The 27,640-nt window shown below is 38.2% G+C and overlaps 2 protein-coding genes across 2 annotated transcripts in view; one reads left to right on the plus strand and one right to left on the minus strand.

Moving 5' to 3' along the window:
• Positions 1–27,640, minus strand: part of LOC311077566 (uncharacterized protein) — a 578,304-nt gene that overhangs the window by 129,992 nt on the left and 420,672 nt on the right. The gene's annotated exons all lie outside the window — the stretch shown is intronic.
• LOC311069336 (deoxynucleoside triphosphate triphosphohydrolase SAMHD1-like) lies at positions 1,084–6,216 on the plus strand (the record flags this gene model as incomplete). The annotated part of the gene is made up of 13 exons (XM_084092408.1): positions 1,084–1,536; positions 2,857–2,923; positions 3,093–3,164; positions 3,319–3,350; positions 3,446–3,595; positions 3,679–3,779; positions 3,903–4,011; positions 4,162–4,253; positions 4,387–4,499; positions 4,688–4,824; positions 4,908–5,000; positions 5,134–5,238; positions 5,500–6,216. The coding sequence occupies 13 exons, from the start codon at positions 1,084–1,086 to the stop codon at positions 5,665–5,667; spliced, it is 1,692 nt and encodes a 563-aa protein (XP_083948534.1). The 3' UTR covers positions 5,668–6,216.

Genomic DNA, 27,640 nt, shown 5'->3' on the forward strand with positions numbered 1-27,640 from the left:
CCTGCTGGTGAAGATCACAGATACACCTCAGTTTCAGAGACTCCGACACATCAAACAACTTGGAGGAACATATCTGGTGTATTCGGGAGCTTCTCACAATCGCTTTGAACACTCACTTGGGTGAAATATTATTATATTCTGATAAAAAATTTTGGGATTGTTTAAGTAATTATGTTTAGATTAATAATTTGAGAGATTTAAAGTTAATATTTAAATAATTTGACTACATTTAAATGTTTACAGTTCCCTTTCGTGGTCACTACGAGTTACGTCAGTGATGAGGAAATGGGGGTTTCACATAGAAAGCCTACCACCTTCGAGATATAGAAAACGAGCCAATGGCAATGGAAATGCCTTGGGTCTGCAGGTTTTGCATGCGTAACTCCACCCCACCTCGTGGGTATATAAGGAAGTATGCCAGCATAGCGCAGTATGTTTTCGCTTCGGAGCCAAGATCATCTCTTCACTCCACAAGCCATTCCTGAATTTTTTATCCTCTTTCTCAGCACTCTTCGAGACGAGCGACTCTCCGATGTTGGTGTGATGGCGATTTCAGCGAGTTCACATTGCCTGATGATCTGTGCAGTGATCTGCCAGTGAGTGTGTTCTCCCTGTGCGCTTCAACATCCGCGGAGTTTTCCTCTCACAAAAAGAGCTTGTATGAGGCACATCTTTTTAAAGATGCCTCGCCCGTGCACTTCTCGTTGCGGTCGAACAGTTTCTGACTCTGATGGGCACAATTGCTGTCTTGCGTGTTTGGGCATTGATCACGCCAAGGCAGAGTTTGTGGATGAGTCATGTTCTCACTGCGGGAACATGACCATCGCAACATTACAGTCGAGACTCAATGACCTCTCACGAGGTAGAGTCCCCTCATCCACACCCCGATCTACGGTCTCCTTGGGAGGTCATACTTCGGCTGGTGGCCAGGGTGACCTGAGGGTGACGGTGTGGACTAATACGCCGACGATTCGTCCTCGGCCCACATCCCCCTCTCCAGCAACCCATGAGCACTCCGACTGAGCGCGGTGGTCCCTCTCCGAAGCGCCCCGCGTTTCTTTCGGCGCTCCAGAGGAAGATGCTATGTCGAACGCAGCATCACAAGGTGGGCATGAGTCCTCGGGAAGTGAGGATTCGGCTGTGCTGCCGCCCCCGGGCGTGCCAGCATTGCCCGAGTCTGATCCCGAGCTGACGGCCATGCTTTCCCAGGCCGCCGCGAGCATTGGGTTGGAATGGAACCCTCCACCCTGTCCTCAGCGCTCACGGTTGGATGATTGGTTTTTGGGTGCGGCCGCTGGTCAATGTCAACCTGACCCAGGGCTCTTCGATGAGCTGTGTGCCGCCACTGACCTCGCCCTCCGGGCGACGAAAGTTACCTCACGCTCCCTGGGTCAGGTGATGGTCAGACACCTGTGGCTGAACCTGGCCGATATGCAGGATGCTGAGCGGACCCGGTTCCTCGACACCCCCATATCCCAGGCCGGCCTCTTCGGCGGTGCGGTTGAGGTTCCCACCATACCCTTTCGAGACCAGGTGGTGAACCTGCAAGCGCTGCCATCGGAGGAGGCAGACCCAGCCTTGGCACTGCTCTGTCCAGTACGCGCCCTCCATGCTTACGTAGCCAGAACGCAGTGTTTCAGGACCTCAGACCAGCTCTTTGTCTGTCATGGTGGGAAGCTGAAGGGAAAGGCTCTCTCCAAGCAAAGGTTGTCTCACTGGATAGTGGACGCCATTGCTTTGGCATACCAGCACTAAGGTCGACCGTGCCCCCTTGGTATGACGGTCCACTCCACCCGGAGTGTGGCCGCCTCTTGAGCTCTAGCGCATGGCGCCTCGCTGACAGACATCTGCAAAGCTGCAGGCTGGGCGACACCTAACACATTCGTGAGATTCTACAATCTCCGAGTGGAGACAGTTTCTTCTCATGTACTCGCTTCAACCAGCCGGTACTAGATTCTGCTCAGGTGTCTTCGCTTGCTCACCATTCTTCTCCACGGACGGGATATGTGCGATATTCTCCTCAGGTGAGCCTAATAAGCCCTGAGTTTCCTCCAGCGCTGTTGACGTCAATGCCAGAGTTATGCCACTGGCAGCTTTCACGTTGGCCAGGTGCCTCCATGTGCATGGTTCCCCCTGTGGGCGACCCCCACATGTGTATTTCCACTGTAAGCCTCTCTGAGCATGTGTCTTTCCCTTGGCAAGCCATCTTGCCACCCCTGGGGTTGAAATATTCCACCTGCGGCTGGACACCCCAGTGATTCTTCATATGCAGCCCCTCCGGGTCATACATGTATTCTTAAGTCCCCCCCCCCACCCTCTCGGTTACGTATGTAACCTTCGTTCCCTAAGTTGGGAACGGAGACGTTACATCTCCCTGCCACTTCCGCTGTACCACTGGAAACGTTCAGTCTCGGCTCCTCAGCGAGAAAACATACTGCGCTATGCCGGCGTACTTCCTAATATACCCACGAGGTGGGGCGGAGTTATGCATGCAAAACCCGCAGACCCAAGGCATTTCCATTGCCATTGGCTCATTTTCTATATCTCGAAGTTGATAGGCTTTCAATGCGAAACCCCCATTTCGTCATCACTGACGTAACGTCTCCATTCCCACTCAGGGAACGAGGGTTACATACGTAACTGAGACATTCTCTGATGTTGTTGATGTTTTTACATGGCATGCAAGGAAAAAAAATAAACATATTTTTGCTATTCAGTGTTCTTGGTATAAACTGTGGTGTTGTTTGTGTGTGTGTGTGTGTGTGTGTGTGTGTGTGTGTGTGTGTGTGTGTGTGTGTGTGTGTTAGAGTGGCGTATTTAGCTGGTTGTTTGGTCAAGATTCTTCATGACAATCAGCCAGAGCTCAAAATCACCAAACAGGATTTCCTGTGTGTTCAGATCGCTGGACTGTGTCATGACTTGGGTGAGTAGCACTAATGCACATGGAAAGTGAAAATAATCCACTATTCAGTGTTTTGTGTTGTGTTTTTTGTATTTGTCATGGAGTCTAAACTCACCCAAACCCTTGTCAAATCGAGCATTGATTTATGATAACCATACCAAGAATTATCCAGTTTCTCTTTATTTTTTAGGTCATGGTCCATTTTCCCATGTATTTGATGGTCTGGTTATTCCTAAAGCAAAAACAATGAAAAAAATAAGAGGTAAGTGTCTGTGGACATGTACATTTCTTACTCATGTTATTGTTACATTTGGACATGGAGAACTCAAGCCATGTATGTCTGGGAAATTGAAAGAGTTTGTTAATGTGCATAACATGACTTACAATCCACATGAGACCTGCGTTTTTTTTCTTAGGCTTGCCTGATGACATCCCTGAGAAGTGGAAGGTGAGAATGAACACATTGCTCACACACACTCAGTGCCATTGGTTTCTGTAATATATGTATTTATGATTTCATCTGTCTTTGTTTCTTTACTGCAGCATGAGCAGATGTCAGTGCTGATGTTTGATGACATTGTGAAGAGTTTGAAGACTGAGAATGAGAATGTGTTGAAAGAGCACGGACTGGATGATAAAGACGTCACCTTCATTAAAGAGTTAATCGAAGGGGCTGAAGATTCAGTTGCTGAGGTTCAAACTGATACTTCATCTGCTATTGATGTGTTAGCATGAATGAAGCCTCATTTACATACAGCCTTTGCTTTTCTTTTCAGTGGACATACAAGGGCAGAGCTGAAGACAAATCCTTCCTGTATGAGATTGTGGCAAACAAACAGAACGGCATTGATGTGGACAAATGGGACTATTTCGCACGGTACATATTATTAGGCATTTTGCACAGATGGTACTATGATGTAGAATCTATTATAACTTTGAGCCAAATTATCCTCTCATTTACATATCTTTTTTATATTTATATTTAACATTTATTTCTCAGAGACTGTCATCACCTCGGCATTCGAAACAGCTTTGACCATCAGCGTCTGCTGAAGTTCGCTCGAGTGTGTGAAGTGAACAGGAGAAATCACATCTGCTTTAGAGACAAGGTGCCTACAATTATCTACAATTTAATCTACTCTATTTTATATTTATATTCTCTGCTTAAAACTTCAGGTAAAAAGTGGCATTAGCTGTTGTATGTGAACACTGCATTATGGGAACTGGATTTGTGACTCTGGTGTTTGTATGTCTAACAGGAGGCAGATAATGTTTATGACATGTTTCGCACTCGATACACTCTCCATCGGCAGGCCTACCAGCACAAGATCTGCAACATCATTGAAGAGATGTGAGTCTCTCTGTTTGCAGTGAATATTAGATTTCACAATATTTAACCTGCTGCATGACTTATTCTTCTTACACAAATTCAGCATTAGACTGTGATTCGTCAAATGTTGGAAACACTAACTCAAATGTGTTAGGTTTGCAGAAGCGCTCGTACTAGCTGATCGTGATCTTCATAAAGAGAAACCTAAAGGTATGCTGAAGATTTCTGAAGCCATAAAGACAGCAGAGGAATACAGCAAACTCACAGGTCAGCTCAAAGAACAGGTGAAAAACATGTAAACTCAAAGCTAAAAGAGCTAAAGATATACAGGATTTCCATAAACCAGGATAAACATATTCTCTTTTGAGACATGGGGTTATGTGTCTCAGGACATATGAAATAACATGTATAATAATGAATCTTGTATAATAATGAATCTTCTGTTGTTGTGTCAGATGGGATCTTTGAGCAGATCTCATCCTCCACTGCTACAAACCTGCAGAAATCCAGAAACATCCTGGACAAGATTGTCAGGAGAAAACTGCCAAAGTTTGTGGGAGAAGCTCATCTGACTGAGGAACACAAGTCAAAGGTTGGAGAGAAACTGAAAAACACTGATTTACTGTTTGATTAACCTTATAAAACTAACAAACCCTCTCAAATCTGAAAATCCAGGAAATTCTGATGAAATCATGGAAAGCTGCAGTGCAGAAGTACAAACCCACTGACCCGACTGTTTCTCTGAACGCTGAAGAATTACCAGTTTATGTAAGTTATATCTTATTTCAGAGCAGATTTACATACTTAAACCAGATAACATGTGTTTAGTGACTAAGATGCATGTTTTTACACTGAAATAATACAGAATTGTTTAGTGAATCTCATGTTCTCACAAGCTCAGGTGGTTGATCTGGATCACGGCATGAAGGACAAAAACCCCATTGAATCCGTTTATTTCTACAGCAAGAGGAATCCCAACCAAGCTTCAACCATTAAAGATTATCAGGTACTCATGACACTCAAACTGTTTTATTTCAGATCTTAAAGATTATCAGGTATTCATGACACTCAAACTGTTTTATTTCAGATCATTGCATAATCTTTCCAAATTTGTGCCATTTATTCCTTTATAATGTTCTTTTGTTAAACCAATTGGACTGGAGCTTGAACTGTGTCTTGTTCGGCTCAGTGAAGTTTACTTCATTTACTCTATGATTGAGTCTCTTTATAAAACTCATTGTGTGTGATATTTGTCTTGTGTTGACAGTTGTCCAGTTTCCTGCCAAAGAAGTTTAATGAAGAGCTTGTCAGAGTTTATTACAGAAGAACTGATGATCAGACAGTTGAAGATAAGATGGAGGAGAAGAAGAAGGTGGAAGAGGCTGAGAAGTGCTTTAAGAAGTGGTGTAAAGACAATTTTGGACTCCGTGTATGATTTATAATATCTAAAGTTTATAGCTGCAGAGTCGGTTTGTTTAATGAATGAACTACTGAGACACTTTATCATCAAGGAGGTGAAAGATCATGTCTGTGCTATTGAAGAAATGTACAGATTATGAAAGTATAATGGAAAATATTTTAAAATCAAGGCATGTTAATTATATAATGGGAATTGCATTTATATTCAGTCAGAGGAAGAACTTGTCATTGATTTATAATGTGTGAAGCAAAGCCAATCACTGCTTTTAAAAAAACAGGGCCAGTTTAATAAGAGCTGGTTATCTGGGAAATGTGGGTAAAATTCATCTCATGCAATTTCAGGGGAATTATGAAAACAAATATATGCTTTTTAACTTATTTAAACTCATTTCAGTGTTTTACCACACGTCAAAATTCCATCTATAGTTGAACAGTGATTCACTCTCTATTATTTAATAAATGTAATTTTGTTCAATCTTGTTGATATTTCTGCTGCACAAATATCCTCTTTTTACCATGAATGAAAAATAAATGTCAAAAAAAAAAAAAGTCACATTAAAGGACAATATGAGCAATTAATCTGCATATTAACAAAAACTAAATTCATTCATATTTTCTATTTATATATTTTTTAAACATTGTTGAGTTGTTTCTACATGCAGCAACATGTAATCAATCAATAAAATATTATGAATAAATGTATATTATTTTAAGAGGGCATGCACTAAATAAACATTCATTCATAGTTTTTTGGTTAGTTCTCTTAAAATTTCACGCATTTACGTTTAAATTTAAACACAATTTCTCTACTTTTATTATGAAAATAGTATAAATGCAGATTTTATGACAATTTGAATTTATAAAAGTTGAAAAGTAATTTAAATTATTTAAAACTGTAAAATTATGACTTTATTATAGAGATATTATAGTTTTCATTAATATTTTGAATTTGTTTTTATTGTTATAATTCCAGTTTTCCTTTTAATTTTAGTTAAAAGTTTTAGTAATTTTACATTTTTGACATTTTAGTATTATGTTTTTGTTTGTTTAAGTTTTTTTGTTTTAGTTTGAGATATTTTAGTACATCAGGTTAAAATAAATGAAAATGAGAAATTCAGCCTTTGGCAACTAGCTAAAATAAAATACGATTTTGTATATTTTACTTCAGATAATGTTTATTTTAATTCATGTACAGAAAATGTTTGTTCATGGTTTTAGTTTTAGGGAACTTGGCCAGTAGTAACACCTCAAATGCACTCTTTTATTTATACATTTATGTTCATTTTAACCTAAAAACTTAGTGTTTAAATATCAAGTTAATGTTCATGTTCTATTTTATAGTTTTCTCTTCATTAATAAGCACTTGTCATGTTTGCAGTTGTGGTATTTGTGTGCTGTTTTGGCAGTATTTCCACAGATGATCAGATGAATTATTGTGTGATTTCCTCCAGAGACCAGCAGAGGACTCGACTACTCTGTGCTTTCATTCCCCTGATTCATTCTTTCACATCAGTTTCAGTTCAGTTTGCATTTGTTGGTTAAAGGCAACAGTCTTCTGAGTCTCCATGAATGAAGGATAAAGCTACAATAGAGGCCTGTAAAAATCCCTTCATAGAGCCTTTACACACAGCCAGTGCTTTTGAGGTTGTGTTTATATGAATATATTGATGTTTCTGAATTGTGCTCAGCATAAATCTGGAAGTTTGGGGTTATTTCTTTCATTCACGTACAAAACACAAAAACAGGTGTAATTCAACATTTTTAACACTCAAAATCATTCTGAAATTCTTAAAACAGTGCTTTAAAACCAGCTCAATCTTTGTGAAATCAGCTTCAAATTCTGAATAAATATATACAAATATACTGTACATCTGTGATTTTATAGCAATTTTAGTCCAAATTATTTTGTGAAATATCTTTTGCATGAAATAAAAATGTTTTAGTTCAGTACTTACTTTACAGTAAACTTACACTCCTATAGCTTGTATACACTTACATTTTTTTGAAGTGTTTTTAGAGAACAACTTTAGATCTGCATTCATGATCTACAACTGTTTAAGTTCAGATATATCAGTTCAGACAGACGGTGAGAGTTAACAGGTTAAACAGCTTGTATAGTTTGTATGGCTTTCAAGTTTTTACTTTTTGAATCTCAACAATGGTGACATGCTTCATGCTGCAATGCATGTTGGGAGAAAACATAGTATAAATCTCCCAGCATGCAGCATGAAGCATTTCTCCATTGTTGAGATTCATATGCTGACTCTTGATGTCTGAATTTATCTCTATAGATTTATTTTCTCTACATTATATTTCAAATAAAAATTCAGAATATTTGATCTGTAGTAGGAAAGCATCATCAGGTGTCTTCAATAATGTTCAATCATCACTCAATTAACCACTTAATCATCTGATTAACTCTAACTTACTTTAAAACCCTGCTGTTAGTTCCCATATAAACACAGTTCAAGTTCAAGTTAATTTTATTTCTATTGCACATTCACAACAGCCACTAGGCTAAACAAAGTGCTTTCCAGACCAACCAGAGAGATAACATGACATAATACCTGCATAACAACACATAAAACACAAATAAAAGCAGCAAAGCAGAGAGATGTTATATTTAACACTGGGGATTTCTACAACATCCACATTTGATTAATAAATGTGCATTGCATGCTATCAGTAGTTTGACAGAGAAAGGTTTGTCTGATCCGCTGCTCACTGTATGGAAATGAATGTATTTTTGAGGAAACATGCAAACACTGTCAGTCCTGCAGGACACTGATATCCATATTTTAGATCAGATACAGAGATGAAGCTGTGAGGACACTGGATCTGTGACAGAATCAAATCAGCTGATCTTTATCTCTCCTTCATGTCTTTGTCACTTTACAATTCCTGTCTGTTCTGAACACAAAGCAGAAGACGCTCCACATCATTCAATATCCAAACATTTGCATCAGAGATTAAAGGCATTTTTCTATTTTATTCAGGGTTCCTGCGCAGTTTGGAAAAATAATTGTGTTTCCAGACTTTTTCCCGTATTCTGTTTTCTAAAATATAAAATTAAGAATTTCTAATAATAAATGTATGATTCAAGCTGAGTGATTTCATGGCAAAAGTGTAGTGATCGTTTAGTGATCGTCAAACACAACTGAACTAATTCAAGGTTCACATTTTCATTACACAAATCTGTTTATATTTAAGAGTCTTCTTTGACCTTCAGTAAATGAATGTGTGTGTGCCTCAAACCAGCAACAGATAAAGGAGTAAACGATCATTTCATTCAGACTGTACTTTCCTGTTTGGTGATCATTCAACATCAAACCACGATTACAGTATCAAACCGATGTGTTGCAGGTGAATATGTCATCACTACACTGACAACAAATACCCATATAAATTCATTAGACAATACATGAGATCAGTGAATCTGAAACCTCTAGACGATGAGTGTGATCATTAACAAACAGCCACTGTCATCTGATCCTGTTTTCTTTCAGATTTATTGCCATGGCAAATGTATCTTAAAGACACAGCAATCACAGCCAAAGGAAATCTATTGTTCACGGGTCAAGAGCCCAACTAAAGCAAACACTGATCACCATCATGGTGACATCAAATGAAACAATAAAATCCAAACCTCTTTTTTCTATACTATCTTCTAAATTATATTCTATACTATTTTACTATTTCTAACCTATTCAATGTATTCAATAAAACATCAACATCAAAATCTATGTTAATTTCCAACAATAACTTTTGTAAATGTATGAAAATAAATTTGGTGTGTAAACTGGTTTCACACTCAGTGTGGCTGGAAGTCAGTTGTAGTTCTTGTGTTTCTCTTTTTTCTTTTTTCCTTCAGTGATTCTGCTTATCAGGTGTTCATCAGTTTCTCAATTCACTCACTTCTTTTCATTCACTCAGTCAAGTGGACTATATTAGTGAACTAATGTAGGGAATAGTGAATGAGGGTTTAGGGTGTGATTGGGAACACAGTCTCTGAGTGTCGACTTTGAGCGCTGTTAATTCACAGTATATTCCTGTAGGCTATTTTCTCGAAAACTACAAATAACCCAGAATGCATTGTTTTCTACGGTATATTACTGTTTTAATGGAAAATGGTATGATATCGTCAGAATTTGCTTTTCTGATATTGCTTTTTTAAAGCAAGGGTTAACAGTGCAGGTAATAATATTAATACAATGAAAACAATTATATTTTTTTGCAAATGTTTATGCAAATCTCTAGAGATAGATCAATGCTCTAATGAATAAAGACAGTTTATATATATTAATATAGCGTTGAATCTTCTAATACTAATTATAAGTTGATAACAAACGATAGCTTATTAATTAGCCTACATTACTTTGCATGAAAAACAGCTTTATGTCGTTATCAAGAGAGCGCTCAATCTCTATAGGCAGACCTTTTCCTTCTAAATATTTTGAAATTGAGTCTATAGCCTACAGTTAAACTTATGATTTCTGATGTTGTTTTGAGTGTTTTAGACAATTATGTAAAGTAAACTATAATGAATAAACATTTTTTGTTTGACTTGACTGAGGCGTGATTAGTCGTGTCGTATTTTCTTTAATTTTAATTGTCATTTTTATTGATGAAAATGTTTAGAATACCTATTAGAATGGTATAAAAATTGATATACACAAAATGGAATGGCATTACATCTATGGGAAATTACATGACAGATAAAAACAGACAAAAAGAGAAGTTTTTAAACTCAACTAACTCTGTCAGAGTGATGGATATCCTAATAGTTATCCAACTTCTGCATATCTATCATGTTACAGTGCTTCGTGTAAACTTAAGGATTACATTAATACTATAATGGATGATAATTGCACTAATTTGGGAAGTGCATGGAGAGAGTCGATCACTGAAGACAATAGAAACCATAGAGAACAGGAACAGAAAATACAAAGAACCAAACTAAACACACAAATACTCACAAAAACTGTGGCCTTGATTTTCTAGTTTAACTGTATTGCATAATATGAACTGAATTCATTTGTATATAGGCAAGCAATTATTTTAAATAAAGCAAAATAGGAATTATTTTAAACCGTTAGTGTTGGAAAGAGGAACTAGAACAAAAAATAGAGAAACACAAGAACTACAACTGACTTCCAGCCATTACACATTATTACACTTATTATTAACCAGTCTGACTTTCTTTCTGTCATGCATTTACAGAAGTTGTTATTGAGATGTTTAATTGAAAATGTTTGGTCTGAAGTCACCATTATGGATATCAGTGTTTGCTTTAGTTGGGATGCTGACCCTTGACTTTTTAACATTAGTTTCTCTCTTGCTGCTTGAACTGCGTTTTTTCAAGTCACACTTGCACGCACGCATGAAAGAATGCACGAGATTCAAGGTCTGTGCTGAATTTATCCAGCCATTCTTTGTGAGGGTCTGATGGTCCAGGGGTGGCAGTCAGAATGTGAACGGTTGCGTTGCCGTCAGGAGGCTCAAGAATGTAATCGAAAGAGACGCCGCAGCTGCACACATGTGCATGTTCTGAAGCGCCGCCTTCAACCATTGTTTATAAATGAGATGTGGGAGGGTCTGACCGCTGAGCTTTTTGATGACTGTAGTAAATGGGCGGGATGGCAGAGTGTATGTACTGCTGCGCGTGCATCTCTCGGTGTGGAACAGCTGCACTTTAATTTTGTTGTATCTGTCTTGCATATCGCACCACTTGAACATTTTGTTTGTGATTGAAAAAACAGTATTCAGCAGAAACGATGTGCACCACTTGAACAAAAATTGCATCTCATACAGATCGTGATGTTCATTATGCATGACGGCCCCTGAGCGATTGCTGAGCTTTGTCTTGTCTTTACAGCAGAATATGTAAATGCATTCATCCTGCTTCTTTTTAGTATGGTCACTGACCACATGGTACAGGACATTCGGCACTACCCCGTTCCAACTCCGCAATGTACAAAGGTTCTTCACCACAGTCATTCAGATCCTTACAGACACGACTGTAAAATAAAGACCAGTCTTTATCAGGAAAGACCAGACAGGGGTCTTCTCCCGGTATAAATTTGCCGACGCTGTCAGCTGTGTAGAGCTTAACAACTCGAGATCGTTTATGACCCAACCTGATGTCAGAGCTCAAAATAACCCTCAGGACTTCCATTATAACGTGTCAAAGTTAGAAATGAATCAATGAACATATTATACTCACAAGGTCATAGACATTCCAATTATCCAATTATACCCAAAATCAAAGGTGACAATGGCATGGAAATGGCATGGCATGAACATATGACATAAGTAAATCTGGTTAGTAATAAGTGAAGCTGGTAATGCTGTTTGTGGAGTTGTTTAATGAAGTTGGAGCCTGACATCTGATGTTTACACGTCAACCCAATTTTCATTTTCAACCAAAATGTGACGTCTGAGTGATGTTGGAGTCCATGTCTAATAACATTTCTAGCTGGGGTGACTCACATTGTGGCCATAATATGGTTACACTTTTAGCTCACTGTGAACTCAGATTGTGTTCATATGGAGAGATCACTGTGAGATCAACGTGTTGACTGGAATACAGTCCCATGTTGATATATAGTGTTTATAAAATTTGCTTAAGCAGAATGTCATCAAATTGCCTTTATTTTCACATCCATGTTTCCATCATTGAATTTTAGCAGAAACTTTCACCCAGGGAGACTCAAGCAGATTCCTGACACGAGAGAGTTTATGAAGGTTAAATAAGTCAAACATCATACTGATTTATATTTACATGTGTTTTATATTTATATTTGCATGTGTTTTATATTTACATGTGTTTGTTTATTCGTTTAACAGATTTTTTTCTAGCCAACGTAACTTACAAATGAGGACAAGTGCAAACGGCAGTGATTCACTGGAAGGAGAATAAACCATTGAAGCGCTGCAATATTATGTCTTAACTTTTGCACAATACTTTATCTTTTTATTTTCTTTCTTTATCATTTTACTGACAAAGATTTTCTCTTATTTTACTTAAATTACACAATAGTAAACACAAAGCCTGGAGTGATTGTGAAAAGTGAAAGTTTGTATGAATACAACAGCTTATTTGATTGTCATGAGATCACATTGCAGTGGATCAGAGATTACATGGATCAGTCCTTACACATGTTCAGTTTGTGTGTGATCCTGATAATACAAAACAGCCAAACCACTTACAAACAGCACTTAGATCTCATCGCTAATGCCAAGCCCTATAGACACGCACCAGTGTATTGATGAAATTAACAATTGGAAGTGCATGGGAATATTGCTGGCTTCAAAGAAGCATACAATACAATGATTTTTTATATGAACTGATATAATTTTGCATTCAGTTTTTTATGTTTGATTATCTCACAATTGTTTTCTTTTTATTATTCTTTCTGTCTTCAATAACTCCTGCAAATATCCTTTCATGTTTGATTTATATGCATTTGGTTTTCTTTCCAGTTTCCTTTGTTATTTTATCAATCAGGAGCACATATCTATACCCTAACAAAAGCAATGTTTGGTCTTGTGGGTGGGAAAGATTGTCTTCATATTTACTGACGAGCGTCTTATTTTGGTTCTAGAAATGTAAAAAAGTAATATCATGTTGCATTTGATTTATTATGTTTAAAAAAATATATCAACCATTTTTTTAATCTCCAGATTCAATAAAAAAGAGCAAAGGTTTCTATTCTTGAAGTGAAATATGCTGATCTAGGTGGTTTTATTGAACAACACTTTAAGATAAAGCAGTATTAATAATGTGGCTGTAAAGTTTTTCATTTTCACTGTAAAATCCAACAAAACGAACACTTTTTTAGTTAACTGTACTTAATGTCTGAACTTAATTGAAAAAAATCTAGCAATGTACTATTCACATACTATGCCTTTTTTTGTAATGCTGTTTGTGGAGTTGTTTAATCCTGACACGAGAGAGTTTATGAAGGTTAAATGAGTCAAACATCATACTGATTTATATTTACATGTGTTTTATATTTATATTTGCATGTGTTTTATATTTACATGTGTTTTATATTTACATGTGTTTGTTTATTCGTTTAACAGGTTTTTTTCTAGCCAACGTAACTTACAAATGAGGACAAATGCAAACAGCAGTGATTCACTGGAAGGAGAATAAACCATTTGAAGCGCTGCAATATTATATCTTAACTTTTGCACAATACTTTATTTTTTTATTTTCTTTCTTTATCATTTTACTGACAAAGATTTTCTCTTATTTTACTCTCATAAATTACACAATAGTAAACACAAAGCCTGGAGTGATTGTGAAAAGTTAAAGTTTGTATGAATACAACAGCTTATTTGCTTGTCATGAGATCACATTGCAGTGGATCAGAGATTACATGGATCAGTCCTTGCACCTGTTCAGTTTGTGTGTGATCCTGATAGAACAAAACAGCCAAACCACTTACAAACAGCACTTAGATCTCATCGCTAATGCCAAGCCCTATAGACACACACCAGTGTATTGATGAAATTACCGTTGGAAGTGCATGGGAATATCGCTGGCTTCAAAGAAGCATACAATACAATGCAAACATCAAATTATTTTGTTTTTATATGAGCTGATATAATTTTGCATTCAGTTTTGTATGTTTGATTATCTCACAATTCTTTTCTTTTTTATTCTTTCTGTCTTCCATAACTACTGCAAATATCCTTTCATGTTTGATTTATATGCATTTGGTTTTCTTTCCAGTTCTCTTTGTTATTTTATCAATCTTATACCCTAACAAAAGCAATGTTTGGTCTTGTGGGTGGGAAAGATTGTCTTCATATTTACTGATGAGCATCTTATTTTCTAGAAATGTAAAACAGTAATATCATGTTGCATTTGATTTATTATGTTTAAAAAATATATCAACCATTTTTTTTTAAATCTCCAGATTCAATAAAAACAGCAAAGGTTTCTATTCTTTAAGTGAAATATGCTGATCTAGGTGGTTTTATTCAACAACACTTTAAGATAAAGCAGTATTAATAATGTGACTGTAAAGGTTTTCATCTTCACTGTAAAATCCAACAAAACAAACACTTTTTTAGTTAACTTTACTTAATGTCTGAACTTAATTAACAAAAAAAAAAAGCTAGTAATGTAGCCTACTATTCACATACTATGCCTTTTTTACACAGAAAACCCAAGTTAAGATTAATTGATTTGAGTGTCATTTTGTCAAGCAAAAATCAAACAAAAACAGGCCAATTCTTCATGGACACTTCTCTCATTTCCTCCACTTCTGCAGTTATTGAGTGCTGAGGTGTTCCTCCTGAAGTCCACGATCATCTCCACTGTTCAGAGTGAGTTCAGCTCCAGGTTGTTGTGACAGTTGTTTGACCTCTTATCTGTAAGCAGACTCGTCACCATTTTGTATAAGGCCGATGTGTGTCTTCAGGAGCTTGACAGAGGAGTGTGTGGAGGAGCAGTCGTGTGTGTACGGGAGAAGAGCAGTGGAGAGAACACAACCCTGAGGAGCACCAGTGCTGATAGTGAGAGTTTCTCCAGTCTCACGAGCTGCTGTCTGTCTGTCAGAAAGCTGGAGATCCACTGACAGATTGAGGTCGGCATGGAGAGCTGGGTCAGTTGTGAGAAGATTAGGCATGATGGTATTGAAGGTCAAACTGAAGTCCACAAATAAGATCCATGCGTAAAACCCAGGTCTATTGAGATGTTGCAGGATATAATGCAATCCCATGTTAATAGTGTATATATAATTAGCTTAAACAGAAAGTCATCAAATTGAAAATTCCTGTAAAAGTTTTTTGCATTTTATTTAAATTAGGATATTTTACTTTATTTTTACGGTTTTTGTTTGGCAGCCAAAGCACTATTGTTTTACATTGTGTAGGAAAGTATCATCAGGTGTCTTCAATAATGACACCTCTCTTTTTTTTTCTCTCCCTCTCCTCCCCCTTACCTCCCCTGCTTTGCTCCTCTTGTCTCATCTAGTCTACTGTCTTGTACTTTGGGAGACTCTCTCCGCACTGCTCTCCAAACTAAAAAAACATGGATTTGATCAACTGGTCTCTCAACGCAATTGACACCTTCTCAATGAGAATCTTGGGTTCGGGGGAACCTGACTGCCCTGCCGGAACGTTCGCAGCTGGCTACACGATGGACACATAGGAGAGCTGGCGGCTCTTTCTGTGGAGGACATTGAAGATATCTACCTATTCGGAACCATGATAACAGGTCTTCTGCTGATTGGATTAGGCATTGCCCTGGTTTATCGAGGAATTAAGAAGACGGTGACAGCTGTCCAAGGCCTCACAAGGCTGCCCGTCATGATTGAAGCAGTGGACAGAGCTATCAGCACTCAGACTGGGACTATGATCCACAATATGGATGACATCATGGAGTAGCTCACAGCTTTGCAAAGGCAAATGGATCGATTCAGAGACCAGAATGGACCAGGAGAATAGTCGTGTAAATTGGAATGTGGCTACTCGCCCCAAGACCAAACAATCCCAATCTTATCTGCTTTCGGCCCCCCTCAACCAGCACTGGCCTTGGCCGAGGCCGCTGTTGGAACAACAACTCCCCTGGAAGAGCACTGCAGTGAGACGCTCTTGCGTTCCTTCCCCCACTCCCCACAGACACCTGCTGATTGTTGACTCCATAGATATCATATATAAACGCTAGATGTCTTATGGCGCAGTCACTTCCGGCATCACCGTTCGGCCATCTTGTCACAGTGAAGCTGTGCATTAAGGTGAATGATCAGCATGCACACAAATCCTCTTATCTCGCTGAAATCTTGACGGATTTACAAACGGTTTGGTTTCTTACAAACGTTATTAACGTGGCTATAATTCCGAATGCTTGAACATGTGTAACGGAGTTTAAATAATGCTGTTAAATTCTTGCATTAATTGGGAAAACTCGACATTGGCTGTTGCGTCCCTTGCATTTGTGTGCGTGATATTAAGGGCGGAGCTACGTCACCACCAGCAGAGTTTCACATCTCTCGCTGATGGTAAGTCGCATCAATAAGTGCTGCGTCATAAAAACTGAGTTTAGATTGTTTTCAAGTGTAAGGTTGGTCTTTTTAACTACACACAAGTTTACTTCATGTGCCTGTCAGTCCCTAGTTCTGTCAGTCGAGTCAAATGTGTTATTTGCGATGATGAAACGTGATGAGTGTGTGTTAACCTGCTTGTGAACTCCGAATCTCTGATTTCATTTAAGATCTATGAGCAACATTGATGCGTGATGCACTGCCTTTAACCAGCTTTTGGTCCTGTTTGTCCCAGGTATGTTTTATATTCGGATTTGTCATGTTCTGTGTAAGAATATATTAGTCGAACTGAGTGTTAGCATTATCACATGTGCTATGTGCTCTCACGTGCTCGCACCTGCTGAACTGTGTAACTGCGCCATTTTAGGTGGCCGTTCTTTTCTTTCTGTATTCCATTTTATACAAAAATATACAAAATGATGGTTGCTTAAATTTAGTTTCTCTGTATTTGTGAATTTATGAGAAATGAGAACAGAGACAGTGATTTGTACTTTATTTCTTTAATGTATGTTTTATTTTGAGTTTAATTCCACTATACGATCACTTTGTAAAAATGTATATCCAGCAGAGTTTCACATCTCTCGCTGATGATCTATGAGCAACATTGATGCGTGATGCACTGCCTTTAACCAGCTTTTGGTCCTGTTTGTCCCAGTCTGTCTGTTGCAGGCTCAGTAAAGAGATCTTGAGTAACCATCCACCTGCTCTCCGTGTGATTCCATGCACACACAAACACAGACAGTCACACATGTATGTTATAATTATTCATATGTATGCAGTGTATGTATGCAGTGTCATAACTACATCTCTGACGTTTATAACAAACCAAACCGTTTGAAAATCGGTAGAAAATTGAGCAAGTTATATTTATTTAAAAGTACATGCACCATTAAACGAGTGAGCGAGCACACTGTGGCAAGATGGCCGCCACGTGCGGACGTCGACCTCCATTGGCCAGCAGCGCGCACCAGACATCTAGCCTTTATATATGATATCTATGGTTGACTCTGTCTGGGACCTGATCAAGGTTGTCTCCATGGCAACTTGCTGTGTATCGCTATGACAATCCTGCGGACTGAGGCACCTAGATTATGATGCCAGGCGTAGCGACTCTCCAGGCCTACACACACATGAACTCTCACATATATGTACAGATATGCAATCACCCCCCACCCCCCACCCTTAATCCTCCTCTGCTGAGATCTTCACAGATTGAATGTCTTCTTTTCTCTTCAGTTGATTTCATCTAAGACTGTGACTGAAGTCAGTTGTAGTTCTTGTGTTTCTCTTTCCTTCAGTGATTCTGCTCGTTAACAACAGGTGTTCAACAGTAATGCTCAATCATCACTTAATTTATCACTTAATTAACTTTAACACTGCTTCAGTGTTACTTTAACACTCTGTAGAGTGGGACCATATGTGCTCTGAGCAGTTTTGATAAAACACTGGGGATTTTATGGAAATTAATGTCTTTTTGAGGAAACATGCAAACACGGTCAGTCCTGCAGGACACTGATATACATCTTTTATATCAGATACAGAGATGAAGCTTTGAGGACACTGGATCTGTGACAGAATAAAATCAGCTGATCTTTATCTCTCCTTCATGTCTTTGTCACTTTACAATTCCTCTGTTCTGAACACAAAGCAGAAGACGCTCCACATCATTCAATATTCAAACATTTGCATAAGAGATTAAAGGCATTTTTCTATTTTATTCAGGGTTCCTACGCAGTTTGGAAAAATATTTGTGTTTGCAGACTTTTTCCCACATTCAGTTTTCTAAAATTCTAAAATATAAAAAAAAAATAGGTAACACTTTACGGTAAGGGTACATGAATTATCATTAATTCATGTATAAATTCATGCATGAAATATGCATTCATTCATGCATTAATATCTCATGAATCATCAGGAACTAACACAAGTTCAACGTTTTTCATTCATGACTTCATGGATGAACAACACCTTAATTAAAACATTAACTAAGATGAGTAAATCATCATGAATTATGATTTATTACGCATGATCATGATGTTTTCTTTGTTCACACAAAAAAATGGTCTTTACCACCCATTGTGGATACAGCTATGGTTATGGCACATGAATCATCATGAATTCATGCATAAAAAAGTATTAATTCATGCATGCAAGACTACTCTTCGAATTATTAAAGGAATGTACAAAAATCCACATTATCTAATGCATGCATACAGGCTAGAACAGTATATCAATTAATGTGAGAACTTTTTTTCTGAATTATGATCTGAGTTTCCAAGCATGTTCATGTCTTCTTCATAGCCTGCAGGTAAATGGACAGACCCCAAAATTGGCCAATCACAGCACATGTTATACGAATTCTGTTGGCGTTCAAATACAGTAGTCATCATTAACTAAGCATTATTTATCTATGACTTCATCATGTGTGTGGCCCCTCAACTAAAGTGGTGACTTGGTGCTTTGAAACACTGATGAACAATGTGTTTTCATTATGATCTGAGTTATCCAGCATGTTCATGTCTTCTTCATAGCCTGCAGGTAAATGGACAGACCCCAAAATTGGCCAATCACAGCACATGTTATACGAATTCTGTTGGCGTTCAAATACAGTAGTCATCATTAACTAAGCATTATTTATCTATGACTTCATCATGTGTGTGGCCCCTCAACTAAAGTGGTGACTTGGTGCTTTGAAACACTGATGAACAATGTGGCATAACTGTGAAATGACATGAATATGAACATGAAAGTTCAAGCCAATGTACTGTGTGGACACAAATGGACTTTGATCTTAACTTGCAACGTGATCTCATGAGAATACGTGTGTATTTTTTAAAGTGTAGTTCTACCATACGTACATTTATTTACGTTTTATACACAGAAACGTATAATACTGACGTATTTACAGCACTAAAACATATAACATTTACGTATTGACAGCACAAAAACGTAGGCTAATTTATTTACGTATAAACAACTTAAACAACGACGTACAAATTTGGGCGTATTCCTATTTAACTTATGCATATTAAAATCGTGGCATTAATGTTTTGACTCTATTGCATTCAATTGTCTTATCAATTACATTTTCAGTCGCATTTATTAATACAGTTTAACGTTATAATAACGTTAGGCTACTCATAAATAATAACATTTCGTTCTGTTAGTGCCTTCTGCTGCAAACTCGTTTCGTAGGATTAGCCTACATGGTGTTAAACAAGAATACACATAATACATATATGATATAATAAAAATACCTCCTTTAATCGTTTAACCATTTTGTAATATTTGGTTTATTTACCGTGAGACACAAAAGGCGTTTTCTCCTAGACTCATAATAGACTAAAACACAACATACATTTACAAAAGAAATAAATTTTATTAGCTTAATGTCATCCAAATCTTTATGTAGGGGATCTACAAATTTGTGATTAAAATTGTGAAGACTTTTATTTTGACGTTTGACACGGGCGCCGCCATTTTGGGTTATGACGAGTCGCACGTGAAAACGGTGAAGAAGAGCAGCGGCAAGCTGAAAAATGAATGTCGATCTCGGGTAGTAGTCAGTCACGATAAAAAGTCGAGTTTAGACCCGCGACATACATAAGAGCTGCATGACGTTGCCTCAGAGTGTTTGTTTATGTGAACAAGGTTGTTGAAGTGAGTGTTAAAACAAGTTTTCTGCCGTTTTCGTGCGTGAAGCTGGGCAAAAGACCTGTTAGTTTCAGTAAGTTTCAGTCGCGTATGAGTTAAATACTCCCGTGTTTTATTTGTTTAAAAGTTTTTGTTTCATTTGTTCAAACGAACTTGAAACAGTGAATGCTGCTGATCGTGTGAAGAGAAACGTTTGCTGAGTCGTCGGATAGGGTCGTGTGTTGTTCGTCTTCTCATTGCGTCTCAATCAGCTGGGATTGCGGCCTCGTTGAATCAAGCTGCCGTCGTCAGGATCGCGAGGACAATCGCTGAGGGTCAATGAGTGAAGAAACAGTACCCTGCCATCCGTTGGTCATCATTCAGCACCTCATCCACGAACAAAGAGTGGTGATATACATTATTTTCCTCTTTTCTTACTGAACACTAGTAAGCAAACTATAATTTTCTGTCAGTGAGTCATCGGAACTGAACTGTTCAATCATGCAGTTATTTTTGCTGGAACTGTGATCAGTGAATTTTGCTGAATAGGGATTCATAGACTTTCTTGTTCACGTAAACTGAACTTTTTGGCCGTGAACTCATAAATGGACTGAGTATAACTTTTTCCTTTATTTTCCTGGATTTTTGAATTGGATCTTTGAACCGAATTGAAGTGAACTTTATTTGAAAGGTTGAGTTAACTGAAGTGAACGTCTGTGAAACGTTTCAGTCTACTTACTAAAAGTGAAACTGATTGTTATTTTGTTGAGATTGACCTGAAACCGACACAAATTTGTTGATTTTTCTTTTTATTATTTTCCACATTTTTATTTCACTTTGATTGGTCTGAAATTGTTTTACACTTCTTGTGAAAACAAAGAAAACAGAATCATTTCAATTCATGCTGTAAAAATAAATGTTATTTTTGTTTATTAAGCTAAAACTGTTTATGCTAATTTTGAGTCACTTATGCTAAGGAGTGGGGGCGTCTTACCTATCCTGTTAGATCCGGGGAGGGCGGGTTTTGCAGTCAATTAGGTTTAATTCCTGAGTTGTCTACATACACACACTTCAGGTGGCTGCCGTGTATTGAGTAAATCCTGAAGCCCACCTCGCCTATTCTTGAGCATTATACATTGCAACACGGTAGGCACCACACACAACAAGGCTAACAACAGTTGTACAAAGACTAAAAGCATTGGGTGGGGGGACTAGGATCCTGTTGCTCACTCAGTCTTCCCTAGTATAGTGCTGAATATTTCCCCCCACAAGGCGGTGGCATATTTCCCTCCGCCACATTTAGAATCCATACGTTGTTTGCAAGATCCAAATGAAACCCTTTATCCAGTGATCTTCATCTCCATTTCTCATTCTCAGCGGAGACCGTCGCGTCAACGTCAAATCCCGCGCTCGTGGTGAATTCAAATTCAAAAATTGCGCTCGAAGCGTTACGACATGTTTTACGGCAGTGATATCAAACGCTCATTGGCTCTCGCATGCTTCGTCACAGATTGCGACATGCCGTGTTTAAGTTGTGTACTACATTTGAAATGGAGAAGCGCGCGCACCTTCACAGAGCGAAGCGAACAGCGAACCGAAACCGAATCAACATTTTCATGGATTAATAACTTAAATTCTGCTCTGTAACGTTACCTCATACAAAACTATTATATAACGTTACTACCAGAGAGGACTGCGACACATCGTCATGTAAACGACTTTTGGTACCGGTTTTGACATTTTCTCAATAAATAAATGATTGTGATTGTCTGTCTGTTGTTTTAATTTATAATTGCCTACGTAGTTTTAAGAAATTGTTAGGTTTAGTGGTAGGGGTAGGATAAGTGGCTCAAACTATCTTTTAATGCTATATTGTTAATAAAGCTGCCATTTCCCTACACATATCTGTCCATTACGTTTTTTCCTTTTAATATTGTCTATAAAATGGGTATGTTTAAGTGTGGGAGTAGGGTTAGCAGCTAAGGGATCTTACATTTATAATCTATAAAATGTGAAATATTCGTAAATAGTTTAACGTACATTTTTTAGCTGTAAATCGTAATAATGTTATGTTACTGCTTTATTCTGAAACCAAACGGTATAAACAAGTTAAATCAACAGCTGGAAAGAGCTGAGAAGGAATTCAGTACACCATGAACTTTATTTTAAGTGCCTGTATATCTGAAAACTCTTTACAAAACCATAAAGCTGTTTTACAATTTCATGATATGGAGGAGTCACATCAGTAGCGTATACATTAAAAGGTGACTCTTTAACCAAAAAGAGATCAAGCTGTTTGTGAAACATTTTTTTTAAAACAGCTTTATGGTTTTTAACTGGTTTATACCTTTTAAGAATAAAGCAGTAAAGTTAAGATCAAAGTCCATTTGTGTCCACAGTACATTGTTTGCAAAGGCTTGAACTTTAATGTTCATATTCATGTCATTTCACAGTTATGCCACATTGTTCATCAGTGTTTCAAAGCACCAAGTCACCACTTTAGTTGAGGGGCCACACACATGATGAAGTCATAGATAAATAATGCTTAGTTAATGATGACTACTGTATTTGAACGCCAACAGAATTCGTATAATATGTGCTGTGATTGGCCAATTTTGGGGTCTGTCCATTTACCTGCAGGCTATGAAGAAGACATGAACATGCTGGATAACTCAGATCATAATGAAAACACATTGTTCATCAGTGTTTCAAAGCACCAAGTCACCACTTTAGTTGAGGGGCCACACACATGATGAAGTCATAGATAAATAATGCTTAGTTAATGATGACTACTGTATTTGAATGCCAACAGAATTCATATGTTATGTGCTGTGATTGGCCAATTTTGGGGTCTGTCCATTTACCTGCAGGCTATGAAGAAGACATGAACATGCTTGGAAACTCAGATCATAATTCAGAAAAAAAGTTCTCACATTAATTGATATACTGTTCTAGCCTGTATGCATGCATTAGATAATGTGGATTTTTGTACATTCCTTTAATAATTCGAAGAGTAGTCTTGCATGCATGAATTAATACTTCTTTATGCATGAATTCATGATGATTCATGTACCATAACCATAGCTGTATCCACAATGGGTGGTAAAGACCAATTTTTTGTGTGAACAAAGAAAACATGATCATGCGTAATAAATCATAATTCATGATGATGTACTCATCTTAGTTAATGTTTTAATTAAGGTGTTGTTCATCCATGAAGTCATGAATGAAAAACGTTGAACTCGTGTTAGTTCCTGATGATTCATGAGATATTAATGCATGAATTAATGCATATTTCATGCATGAATTTATACATGAATTCATGATAATTCATGTACCCTTACCGTAAAGTGTTACCAAAAAAGGTTATATATAATATAAGAGAATCTAAAAAAATAAATGTATCATTCAAGCTGAGTGATTTCATGGCAAAAGTGTAGTGATCGTTTAGTTATCGTCAAACACGACTTAATGAATTCAAGGTTATAACAGTCCCAGCTTCTTTGCACTGGCCAGGCTACATTTCAAAAGGGGTCACCCTGTGTGCAATGCTGGTCTCAGTTGAAAAAGATCTAAAAATAAATTCTTAGTCTTCATTCATAAGCTAGTATGTGAGTGTATAGAAATATCCAACACAGTCCTCTGAGGTTCATGAACCCCAACAGTTCAGAAAAAAAAGAAACCAGTCTTATCTGTAGTTTGAACATAGGTGCAAAGGTGGATAGTGATGAATTAGAATGTTGTCCAACGCTTAGTTGCTTGGTGAGTCGTAAGGTTTCCCAGCAAACGAATCAGAAGAGTGCTTCACTAGTATAAGCAGGGTATTTGGTCATAAACACTTAGCAGTATCCACAGCTGATGAGCAATAGTTACATCACAAACAACTCCTGTTTGATTAGGAAACAAACAGTTTATCAAACAGGGGCCCGTTCTTCGTACGTCGCTAACTCAGTTAGCTGGATTTGATTGTTGGCGATTTGGCATGATCTTGGATTGTTTGGTTCTTCAACGCTCATCCTGGACTTGCTGTCATAGCAACAGGTGCGCAAACTTAAACCTGCTCGGGAGCAGGCTTATTTCATGTTAACAGGATTAGATCCCGGCTTCATAAGCGGAGCTGATACGGGAAGTCCAGCGCAGCGCGATAGTGCACTTTCTGAGATATATATTTTTTTCTCGTGTTTCGTGAGATTGTCGTTTTTTGTCGCTTTTAGGTTTAAAAAACAGTTTTAGTTTTTTTTGTGGCATTTCCAAGCCACTTAAGACCCAATGTTGTAAAGCATTTTTTTTTTTTTTTTTTAGGCTATTCATAATTTTTTATTAAGATCATACAATCATGACCATGCCGATTACAGATATGTCACTCAGGCTTCACTAACGTGATTGGACTGCCATCAAGGCCTCAATGAAGGGGATTATGTGAACAGAAAGGGGATTCACAATGTAAATGTGCAGCCCAGTTACTATTGTGATTCTTAATATTCCAGATTAGTAATATTATATCAAATAAAAAAAAGGCAGTTGACTTAAATCTTCCATATCACAAATGTGAAAGCAAAATGTCCAGGATCTGTGCATGACTTAAGAATTTTCAGAGATTCACATTTATGCACATTATTTGAAAGTGGTAAGGAAAGTTCCACAATTAAATATCAAGCTCACTGTATTACATACACTTATGCTGATCCTAACAGAACTGCATTTTTTCATAGGTGATTATGACATGTTCCTGCCTGCAGACAGGTGTTTTATGACCCCATTCCCTGACCCAAACCAGTTACAATGCAGCTCCAGGACAAGGGCACACAATGAAATTAACTTTGGCTAACTAAAGAGAAGATTTCAGTGTCTGAAAAGTCTGAGGGATTGCACACCTGACAGGGCCTGTGACATTGCTGCATGTGCCATATTACACAACATTGCCAAAAAAAACAAACACTTTTCATTAAATGTTTGATAAAAGACAAATATGCTTAGTTCCTTGTTTTATTTCAATTGTTCTTTGTAAAGAAAAGCCAGTGGTCAAGTGCCTGCAACAAGAGATATTAGACACATGCCTCATGCAACAAATAAAAAGGAAAAGTTGGCTATGCACTGCCCACCTGTAGGTGTAACGGTCACCAGCTGGAGTGCCCTTGAGAGCCACCAGAGGGCACTCCACATAAGACTATTATCACTCACAAACTACATTTCCCATAACTCACTGCCCGGACTCATCATCACTTATCACTGATCACATTCATCTGTACCTCATTCACTGATTGCATTCACCTGTGTCTCATCATCCTGTTAGTCTCAGTCTATTTATACCATGTTCATTCATTCACTCACCGCGAAGTCTTGTTTAAGTGTTACACTGCAATTCCGAGCGGTTTCCCTGGTTTCTTGTCTTTTGGTTTATTTGGATTTCTTGCCCCGTTCCCTGGATTACTCTTTTGCCTCTGGTTCCTGCCTGTTTTGTTTGTTTCTTTGTTGGTTTGTTTGGACTGCCTACCTGTGTTTTGACCTTTTGCCTGTACACTGGATTACGCCTCTGGATTACCCACAATAAAGCTGCGTTTGGATCTTAACCCTCGTGTCTCGGAGCAAGTTCGTAACAGTAGGCCTATGTCTCCTCTGTCTGTGCAGACTCTTCTGTAGGCCTTTCTGTAGATGTGGAATCCTGCAACTCATATTGCAGCCATAAAGCATACAAGTATAAATGAAGTAAAGTTATTTATGCACTTGCAGGTAGGCTAGTTCCTCCATATGACAGTTATCTGAGAGGGTTTATTCACTGTCCAGTGCAATGGAAACAAATGGACATCACATTACAAGTCTTATACTTTCTTTCCTTTGGAAAGTTAGAAAATGTCCACTTACTGCACATATTTCAGCCACCACTTTCTTGGGAACAGATAAAAGTGTTGATGTATTATGTAAAAGTGCACAAAAGAGGAAAACACAATGTCATTACAATGAACTACACTCGGGAAAAATGTGATCAATAACTCATGGCCAAATATTTTTACATTAACATAAGTTTATCAGTTTTTAGTCCGGTGGCGTAGTGAAAATACCGTTACCGAGGTGATAAAAGCACCAAATTTTGCATGGTTTTTCCTTAGGGTCTATAGTGTAATTTTGGCCTATGAGCCCTTGGAAATAAATGTTGTAAAGTGTCATATTAGAAGTATATCATTATCTATGAAATATGCTTAAAAACACAGAGATTTTCAAGTTCCTGCACAAGATAAAGTATTCAAATGAATCCCAAAGTTAACATTTTGGTATGTTTATTTATGTTTATGAACTTTTACATAACTAAAGCTTCAATACATGTTTAAGTATTAACAATATGGTCTTTATTGGACCTGTAATTGATAATTATGAGTCGTTACAGTTGCATTTGCAAAGAGGTGAGCAGTCTAGACTTGCTTTGCCACTTTTGCAGGTGGATCAATCCCCCTAACAGCAATATTTGATAAGTTCTCTGCAGGCTGTGGGGACTTCTGGAAGTGTCATCCAAACTGGTTCCCAAGACCCTGTTTCCTTGGTCCATCCATAGTCCCTTGGAGAAGGAATACCTTGCTGTGAGAGTGTGTTGGTCACTCAGATTCCAGTCTGATAAACTGCCCGTCTGATGTGCTTCAGTAGAGTATCTTGGGTGGGTGGCAGTTTCTCCATTGTACTACTCCCATAGCAGAAGAGTTCTTTCCTCTTCTGGACAATGGAGCTTGAGGACTGGACTTGTCATACAAGATGTCTCTGGACAACCATCTGGATGTCAACCAATCTGGCTTCAAGAAAGGGCACTCAACTGAGACTGCACTACTGTCGGTCACAGAAGCCCTACGGATCGCAAAAGCTGCTTCCAAGTCCTCAGTTCTCATTCTCCTGGATCTGTCTGCTGCCTTCGATACTGTGAATCATCAGATCCTTGTGTCCACCCTCTCATCACTGGGCATCACAGGAACTCCTCTCCACTGGTTTGAGTCCTATCTCACAGGTAGGTCCTTCAGGGTTGCATGGAGAGGCGAGGTATCCAAAGCACATCAGCTGACCACAGGGGTTCCTCAGGGTTCAGTTCTTGGACCCTTGCTCTTCTCCATCTACACCACATCACTGGGACACATCATACAGGCACATGGTTTCTCCCAGTGTTGTAGTCGAGACCAGCTCACTCGAGTCCGAGTCAAGACCGAGACCAGAGAGGGTCGAGTCCGAGTCGAGACTGAGACCAAAGAGAGTCGAGTCCAAGTCGAGACCGAGACCAGAGAGAGTCGAGTCCGAGTCTAGTTGAGACCGAGACCAGAGAGG

The sequence above is a fragment of the Abramis brama genome (genome assembly GCF_963993115.1).
Source record: "Abramis brama genome assembly, chromosome: 2".
Lineage (NCBI taxonomy): Eukaryota > Metazoa > Chordata > Actinopteri > Cypriniformes > Leuciscidae > Abramis > Abramis brama.